Here is a 9,731-nt window from a genome sequence, read left to right as displayed (position 1 = left end):
GTGCTAATCGCTAACTTTTCCTGACAGTATTTGGTTGCCCTTAATGTGTTTTGATATAGGCTCTTCGTGATTTATGGCTTAAAACATACAAACTGGATAGAATTAATACCTTTTTATAAAATAAACTCTGCTGGAGGAAAGAAATGATTTCCAACTCTAAATGTATTTATTTCTTTACGTAAGGTATAAGATACAGTAATTCTCAGTAGATGAAATGGATTCTGCCACGTAAAATTAAAATTCTTTTTCTACGGTTTATCTTTAAAAAAGATTAGTATGCCATACGAACTCGTTAGTTTTTACAAAAGCTCAGATGAACTGGAGATTTAAAACGGGGGATGTGATATCCTTCGCAATTAGACAACAATAAAAAGTAATTATTCAACTAATTATCCATAAAAAGGAATGGACCGAATTTCTTCAGTTACCCCTCACCTGGACAAAGATTTTCGTTGTTTTCGTGGCGTACCAAACTTTTGCTTCGAAACTGAAACCATTTCCTTCAAGAACTCGGTAAATAATCTGATCTCGAATCTGATATCACACCACAGCAAAGGAGAAAAGATGAAAAGACTGGCCAATGATAACTGATAATTTGTTTAATTTCTGATAAATCATTGATTTTTCTTTTGTAATTAGTTCCTTAAATTGTTGTTGCAAAAATGAGTCCTTCCTGACCCTACATTCCTTCTGATAGCTCTGAATTTTCTCTTTAATTTTAAATAAGATATGTGGGTTATAAAATGAAAGTTTAAATTTGATGTACATTTTATTTTTATCAACTTTTTTTTTATTTCAGAAATAACAAGGGCACCGCAAAGTGGGGCATCCCATCGCTAAGAGTATATCTGTATAAATTAAGGAGTATTCGACATCGATTCCGATATAAATTAAATCACTTCCGTTTCACACTGGATTAAATTAACTCACCCACCAACTAACAAACACATGATTGCGTTACTATATCCTCTCTAACTCCATTGCGAGGGGATAATAAAAAAAATTAAATGACATTTGAAAAGTATTGTTGGAAATAAAGGTATCAAATGAGTGCAAGTATACTGGATATTTTTATATTATAAATTATGACATGAGAGACTTTTCTGTTATAAGTACACACGATGAAAATTGATGATTTGAATTTATTTACAAGGTCATTTGAAAATTTTTACTTAAAAGATTTCTATTTAAACAACAGGAACATGATCCCGGATTTTTTCCCATGAAAAAACAAACCACGGATCGATATTTTAAGTTTATCAAAAGTTATAATCACAAACGTTCACAACCATTGGACCTTGATGAAACGAGCGAAGCTTTTTATGGAATAATGGTATACCCAACTAAACATCAAATTAAAAGATCATCATAAGAAAAGTTTCAATTTTTCACAGACTTGTAATAGCCACTAATGGTTATAACTTAATTTCATTCTTGTTCATTTACACGAAACTTTAAACTTTTAAAAGTTTAATGCACTTTCCCTCCGGGGTCCAATCATATCGTTATTATTTTTCTTTGTAAAGCAACAGTGCAGGTAAATCTGCTGTGTGTTACTTAAAAGTTTATTTTGAACTTTTTTATATACTCTTTCATCATTTAAGGAAATATTTTATCTTTTTCATCGTTAATCTTAAAATAACTTTCATGCATGCATTTTCTTTTACTTCTTGCTCATGCAACGGGTTTTACCAGAATTCAAATAAAATTGGTTATATATTATATCTTTATTTTTATTTTTTCCATTTTAAAAAGAAATAAAAAATTCTAAATCTGTCCCTGGCAACTGTTATTGACTATAATTTCTCCTTCCAATGCTTCATTTATTTTTATTTTTAAAACTGATTTGTCGGAATTTTGGCGTTATCTACACGTCTTCTACACTTGGTTCGTTGGTTCATAGTTCATACATGTATGTTGCTGCAGAACTGTAGTGTTATGGTTTTGTATTTGATTCTTTGACCATGGTGAAAGACATATATAAAACTATGACGCTACAGTTCTGGAGCTATAGGTTCCTATAATGCTATAACAGTGTAGAGCTTTCAGGAAAATAAGTCTCATTCCAGTTGCAGGATGCCGTACTCAACAGAAGTATTACTTAGTACTGTCATTTACTGATTTTTATTTGACGTGTACTTAAAATACTTTTCATATAAAAGTCAATAAATGACTGCACCGTCCACCTTATGAATTTTACAGAGATTTTCCTTCCAAATTTAAGAATGGAATAAAATTTTCAGCTTCTTTATCACCGTGTGTAACCCATTATTTTTAATTAAGTGTAAAGTTCAGAAATCAAGTGTTTTGTACTCCGATATAGGAATAAATTCAGAAAATTGTTTTTCTTCCCTACATTACGCATGGCAGTGATGAAATTTAAACACTAATAGAAGAAGCGCATGCGAACAAACAATTTTCTTTTCCTCCAGTTTACATGCACAATCAGACATTCAAGAAAGCGAAATATAATCCTTTCCTGGGTAAAAATGCTGTGGTTGGTTTAAAAACCCTAATAACTCTATATTTTTTTCCTTTGTACTTTTTAAAACAAAAAGATCTTTCAGATTATTTCACTTCATTTTTTTTATCTTATTACGTAATGGGTTATTTATTTGCATAACTATATACATTGTAGTTTGGCATGACAAATTTTTCCGTCAGACAGGATCGCCTGATTTTCTAGTCATTGTTTTTTCCTTTTTTTAAATTTAGCAATATGCATACTTGAATATAACAAATGCAATGTTTTTCATTTAAATCGTTTAATAACAATTTCATCTGTTAAAACAACATTCCAAATATATAAATACAACAAAGCATCACGTGACAAATTCTAATTTTTGTGTCTGCTGCAACGAGGCGTCACCAAGGACTACCTACTAAAGGAAGGTAATATTTACATGGATTTGCTAAAAGATCATTGGCAATATAAAACGTACATTAATCATGAGTATTCAAATTGCTCTCTTTCATTCTTATCATTTATAGACCATTTATTCGTTATTAAGTTTCTCTCATTCTCTCACGCACCCGACATTCAAACTATAAAATGTCCATCAGTTCATGTGACCTCATGACCTTTCTAGGTCAGCCTTTTGTAGAAGAGAATGTTGCGCCGAACTCAGTGGAGAGGTGCGAAGTGGAGATGACGTAAATGGTGGGGGTGGAAAGAGACCCGACATCGGCGAGGAAATGGAGGAGGTGGAGAGTCCAAGAGACACGGGAGGCGTGCACGTGCACGGTTTTCCAGAAGATGCACCACAAACAGCGGGATTGTGTTCCATCCATGGGAAATGCATTCTGGGTGGAATGTGGAGTCCTGTGGGTGGGGATGAGATCTGAGGGAGAGCGTCTAAGCCTGGGAGGCGGTGGAGTGGACTACTGCTGTGTGCGAGGGAGTTCAGCATATCGAGTCGAGACGGCAGAGGGCTGGGGACTGATAGTGGAGTAAAGGCTGAACCAGCGGATGAAGGAAGTCCGTGAAGCCCCAGGGAGGGGTAGGGGAGGGAAGTAGCACTAGGGACTCCATATGGGTAGGAGGCAGCGGCAGCGGCAAGATAAGCGTACAGCTGGGGATCTGGGGGGATTCCATAGGGCCAGGTCAAGGCCATTCTTTGGCGTTTGTCCTTCATACGGCGATTTTGGAACCAGACCTGATAAATAAATAAAAATTAAGTTTCTTTTTCACATATTTTTTTTTTCCAATAAAAAGCGTGCAGTTGTAAACTTTTATTCAGATAAATTATTTGAAATTATGTTAAGTATTTACCTTTATTGTGCTTTCAGAAAGGTTGAGCTGAGCGGCAAGTTCGCATCTCTTTGGGCGAGAGACGTAATTCTCCTTTAAGAATTCCTTCTCTAATCTGTTGAGCTGTTCTTTGGAGAAAGCTGTCCTGTAGCGGCGAATGTCCCTTTCTTGTGCGCTCTCTATAAAAGATAATAACATCTGGTTATTACTTCAATTGATACTTTGGTGGTTAATGCAAGTGCAATTCTAGACACGGATTAATTGTCAATTTAGCCGGCCTAAACAGGGTCTATAAAATCGTTTTCATTCAAACTTAAGTATTATTACCAGAGCAGCATAGAATTTGTGCGCGTGCATTCGCGCGCAATATTTCCCTCATTTGATTTATGACTTGGAACGAATAGAATTATATTATCGATGGAACTCTTTGATTTTCGAAATTGGAAATCGTTTACATCGCTGAGCTATTGATGGTTGCAGGTGTGTTTCAATGGGGTTTCTGAAGCCCGCGGCGTTTATTTTGTTTCATTTTATGTTCCCCTCCCCCAATAAGGTTGATTCGGTTCTCAGATTGTCCCTGTCTTGTATATAAATATCTTTTGAAAGATGACGAACAAATAGATTATTACTGTGTCCGAAAACCCCCTCAAAGTAAATTATCATTTGCTTAGAGAGTTAATGCCATGAAAAAGCTAATGTATGGTTATTGTTCACTTACACGTTTCACTACTTCTCTTCAAGTTTTACTGAAACACATTAAAATTGCACTTCAAAGAAATTGGGAAAGGTTTAACACACACTAGAAATATTTCCTTAAATAAAATTAAATGATTTCCCCCAACAACATCTAAAATGTTTCTCGTTTATTAAAGGTTTTGTTGGAATTTTACCAGTAGCTGAGCTGGGGTCTTTTACGGTCAATTTTAATCCTTAACTTTTGATTTCATCTCAGACCATGTTTTTAGATAACAATGCTTTCTATTTCATTTTTACAAAAAATAATTCCCGAGGTTAAAATACTTTTGATGAGTATTAAAATGTGTTAATTAGCAGACGAGATTAAGTCACGTGTTCGTACCTCAAGGAAGCAGACGTTGCGATCATAAAACAGTACCGCAGAAAATGAAGAAAAGAGCAATTAACAAAACCCCTCGGACATGGAACACAAGTGAACTGCAATAATTGAATTATTCCTATCCTCTTTGATCTGTCTAATTACCTTAGCATAAACAAATAGTTGTAATTCTATTATTGTTTGATAATTATTTGCAATGGAAATGAGATGCAATCCATCATGCACTGATTGGAGTCGATCATAAAAATGTAATATCTACTATTGCGGACTTTTTTATCCGTTTTATTTAAAAATTCAGATTAATGCAAAACGCCAACGATGTTTTGATAAATTTTATTTCGGGTTTATTTATTTTGCCAACGGTTAAAAGAAATTATGTTTTTTGTTTGAAAATATGAAAGTAAATCATGACACAGCAAGATTTTGTGTATATTTCATTTCAGCTCGAAATAGCGCGCGCTTTTTAGATTAGCTACTCGTAATCTTTTCTCGGTCGCGTGCGAATTGCCGTTATTGTAAGAAAAAGCAGTCAATTTATTTGTTTGCAAAGAAAATATTTATACATTTATTGTTCGGAATAATTGTCAAGCCGCGGTTTGTTTACGAATAAAGTCGTTTAAATAACACCTAATAAGACAATTCGAAAAAAACAAATTAGCTCTAAAAACCAATATTTTTCTTAGATAAGACTACTATGGTCTTTAATTTTGGCGATTGGACCTAACAAGAAGACGGCAAAATTAAGACCAGCGCAAAACTCCAAGGGAGATATAATCTACTTTTATAGTGAAAATGGACGTGCGATAATGAAAAGAATTAGTCAAAATAAAACTTATGGCCTCTAGGAGATGAGGAATGAGATTAGATAAATAAAACATACCCCATTTCAATTTGGTTTTAGTAGTTCAACTGGGGTTTGATCTATTTTGTAAAATTACTACCGCTAAATTACCTTTCCAAAGGATGAAAGGAGCGCATGAAAAGATTACCTAAACGAATTATTGCTCCATAAAAGGACTGTATGCGATTAAAGGAGCATTCTGGTAACAAATGAAATGTCCCTGTCTATTTTTCTATGCTGAGAGGAGGGAAAAAAATAACCGATTGATGCGCAAAGTCAACGTCTTGAGAATGTTTATTAACATGTGTAAATTCCCATATAAAACATGCAATTGCAAAGATCCTCTTGATAGGTTAATTCGCAGAGGTTGAAAAAAAAATTAGAGAAAGTTTCATTGTACGAGTTAATTTCTTTTCATCGCTCAACACATCAACTTAGATGAACAGATTAACCCTCGGAATCCCTCGCTTTGCTAGCGACTGATTGCCAAATCATCATACATCAAAGACGGCCATCTAAATGGAATTTCTAAAACCTCAAGTATATTTAGTCAAATGAAAAACATTTTATAGCTTACCGTTTTATACGACATTAAACTTGAAATACTTTATCAGATTTTCAAGGACAAAAAAAACGCCATTACGAGCGGCTATCTTGAAAGTAGAGAGAAATGTTGCAAAACCTGATTGGTAACAATTTTCTGTTTGTCCATTCTAGTTTATACGCAGGTGAAAATGGTGCTAACAAGTCTTATTTGATTTACAAAATAGATAAAGTTGATGTTGTATTTAAAAATGAGATAATACTGTTATTTAAACTTTTCGGGGTTTTTTTATTATTATTATTACCGGTATTATTAGTATTTATAACTGTTACGTATTTTTTTTAATTTCACATTAAATACATTTTCTAACATAGTATTTCTTATTGCTAATATTACTGTTTATGAATTTTAATTTCTTTTCTTTTTTCTAAAATATTAATCATCAGCTTTTAAAAATCAGGCATGTGCAAATTTTATACGCTTATTTTTTTATTTTAAAAAAATGTGTTTATTGAATGTGCATGCATACTACCTGCTTGTGTGAAATAAGCTAAGTGGTTTATTATATTTAAGCGTTCAATTGCATCAACAAATAAGGAACTCTATATACGCGATTGTCTTAAATGTAAAATGTCCATTAGCTAATTGAGCGAGAAATTATTATGTAAAGTAAAAAGGATGTGAAATTAAAAGAAATGGGTAACCAAATACAATGCTTGATTCATGCTAAAATTCATTTTAAGGAAGAAATCACCAACCAGAAAATAATTCACATCCTTCTTCAAGTTAAACAAGGTCGGAATTTTATTTACACAATTTGTCATGACTTAAATATGTATGTAACAAGGAACGATAAATGATTTCTTTTTATTCTTATTTAACATCCCATGAAGTAAAATATCAAATTTTTAATAAAAAGATTGAACTTTGAAATTTGTAATTAAAATAATTTTTAAGCTCATTAAAGATTTATGTTGTACGTGTATATTAAATACAAATGAACAAAAATGCTATAATATATCATAGTTTATGGTTTAGCTTTGTAAATTCTTCTAGTCATAAAGCAACATTAATTTTCAAAAAAAGACATTAAAATGCTTGAAGTAATGAATAGCACCTCTATAATTTGAAAATAATTAGATACAAATCTTAGTTGATAATAATAAGACTTTTTAAATGTGAGACAACTACCAATGTGACCATTTTGTACGAACATTAAAGTATTAATAAGACTATATTTTAAAATAAATAGACCCTGATATATGGCGGCTAGAGACTTAGGTCATGTCATGAATTAATGTACACTAAAATAGATCTACTAATTAATTTTAATAGCTGACTAAATATTAATAATCCAATTTGCATCAAATGGTTATCAATATGTCATTCAAGGTTAAAAATATTTTTTTTTTCAAAGAAATAATGAATGACACATAAGTTTCAAGTAATAAGAATTCACCTTTAAAGGAAGATATAAAATATAATGGAACTGAATGTTCTTATTCGAGATTAAGAAAGTGAAAAACAATGAAGGATAGAGAGAATTTGAGAGAAAACTCACCTTTCCATTTTCCTGAGAATCTTTTGTCAGGTGTGTCAACCCCGGAACTGGAATCGGAGCATTCGGATCGGGGAGATTCCGGGAAATTCTCTAAGGACTTCTCCAGCTTTGTACTGTCGTCCGACATATTCTTCAGGTTTTCCTCTGTTCCCGAGGAATCACTCAGGCTCTGGTTAGGGGATGAAGGCAGTGATCCTTGCATGATGAAATTTTTGGTTTTTGCAATAAAAATTTGTCAAATCTCTCAAAATCTGCTAGTCCACAAATAGAATAATTTCACAAAAACAAGAGTCTCTGATTGCTATTCTCTCGGATTATCAGATACCAGCAGACTATAATATGCACATTAATGTCACCAAAAGAATTGGAGCTAGGAGTTTGGGATAGTTAGTTCCTTTCTCAATGAGGCGAGTCTTGACTCTGATCTTAATGTTCCATGATGACTCTCTTATAGACAGCATTTTCCCAGGTAATCAACCGTGAAAACCTAAACATATTCATTGATAGAGTAATTACCTCCATAAATCAAAGAGAAAACCTGTGAAAAATGGCCCATTTGGACTGTCAATTGCGCATCGATAACAAGATAAAGGCGGAGTCTCGTGCGCGCTTGACTGCGCGGGGCGGAGTTTAGTCAAAACGCCTTCACTGATTGGCTGATATGAAAATCCCGCTATTACACGTCAATGATATGGTTATCAATGAGTTTTTCTTTTATCTCAAAGAAAAACAAATTTGTTATCTAATTCTATAATGCCATAAACCACAATATCAAAAAATAACATTTTATTAAATTAATTTATTACATATGATAAATTATCTACAATTAACAAGAAAAGTGGTCCCCCTACGAAAACCGGAATTTCAAGAATACCATACGCAAAAATCGATGATTAAAGTAAATATTGCCGAATTTACAGACTTTCAGTGCAGTTTATGACTTAAACGCTTTTGAAGTTTTAATCTTCATTTAGAATTTCATCCATTGATAGGCATTTGAATCACACAGGTTTATAAGATCAGTGAAAAGAGGCGATCATTAATACACAGAACAGCAATAAAATTATTACACTTCAAAAGTCTCCCTAAACACTATTATGGTACTGCATACGTTTGATGTTCAATGGTTAAAGCTATAATTCTAAAGAGGCGGAAATTTTTATGAAACTTTGTAGCTCGCGTCCAATTTTCTATCTTTAAAAATTTATTGTCGAAATGTGAAGGCATGCGTAGATTTTTTTCTCTCTCTCTTTTTCTCTAAGTTTTGTTTTCTTGATTTCATCTTTGATAAATAAAAATAAAATGATTCATAAGAATTACCACACAATATTTAATTCTAATAACATTTTAATTTTATTTGAAATAATTAAATTTTACTTCATTTGCATAATGAATGATAAAGAGTGGTTTTAATTCTGAAAATGTTTATCAAGTGTAGGCGAGAATAAAATTCAAGATTTGATTTATCTCATCCAAAAACTATAAAATTCTATCTATCTAAATAGCACTTCTATATATTTTTAGTAAATCTATCATGGCCATACTTTTAAAAGAGATCATATTTATAAGATTCTACAAGACTCTCAATTTTCTTTATATAGGAAAACTACAAGTGCAATACAGGAGGCATGAACTAAAGAATTATATTTTCTTTGAGGAAAAATAAAAATTGCATTCTTTTGGTTAGAAGTTTTTTTTTTTAAATTGCATGGCTTTTGTAAAATTTCCCAGAAATTAATTCTAAAATATGTCAATTTCTATTCTTAAAATAATTCATATGAAAACTTTACTCCAATATCAAAATTGGTTGCTATTTACACGACGTGTGAATTTCGAGGCTCCTCTATTTTTTGAAAAATTCCCACCTTGAATAATTGTTATTGTAACAACTTAGGCTACCCAATTCATAACAATCGGCTAAGGTGCAATTATTTACACTGATTTAGCGGTCTAACTTCA

At 32.4% G+C, this 9,731-nt stretch overlaps 1 protein-coding gene across 1 annotated transcript; it reads right to left on the bottom strand.

Moving 5' to 3' along the window:
• Nucleotides 1–2,748: 2,748 nt before the first annotated feature.
• LOC134253572 (homeobox even-skipped homolog protein 1-like) lies at nucleotides 2,749–8,303 on the bottom strand. The gene is made up of 3 exons (XM_062736099.1): nucleotides 7,773–8,303; nucleotides 3,773–3,930; nucleotides 2,749–3,656 (listed from the first exon to the last, which is right to left on the bottom strand). Exons 1-3 carry the CDS (start codon nucleotides 7,972–7,974, stop codon nucleotides 3,075–3,077), a joined length of 942 nt encoding a protein of 313 aa, XP_062592083.1. The 5' UTR covers nucleotides 7,975–8,303; the 3' UTR covers nucleotides 2,749–3,074.
• Between the last annotated feature and the right edge of the window lie 1,428 nt (nucleotides 8,304–9,731).

Source organism: Saccostrea cucullata, unplaced genomic scaffold (assembly GCF_032062105.1).
Source record: "Saccostrea cucullata isolate Sc308-1 unplaced genomic scaffold, CSIRO_AGI_Scuc_v1 ctg110, whole genome shotgun sequence".
Lineage (NCBI taxonomy): Eukaryota > Metazoa > Mollusca > Bivalvia > Ostreida > Ostreidae > Saccostrea > Saccostrea cuccullata.
The sequence above is the reverse complement of the archived record's forward strand: the minus strand, read 5'-3'. Positions and strand labels throughout refer to the sequence as shown.

Excerpts from the sequence above, each read along its gene's own strand:
- LOC134253572 (XM_062736099.1), bottom strand. The coding sequence starts at position 7,974 with ATGCAAGGATCACTGCCTTCATCCCCTAACCAGAGCCTGAGTGATTCC. Across the intron at positions 3,931-7,772 it reads ATTCTCAGGAAAATGGAAAG|AGAGCGCACAAGAAAGGGAC; the intron begins GTGAGTTTTCTC and ends TATCTTTTATAG. Across the intron at positions 3,657-3,772 it reads TTTCTGAAAGCACAATAAAG|GTCTGGTTCCAAAATCGCCG; the intron begins GTAAATACTTAA and ends TTTATTTATCAG.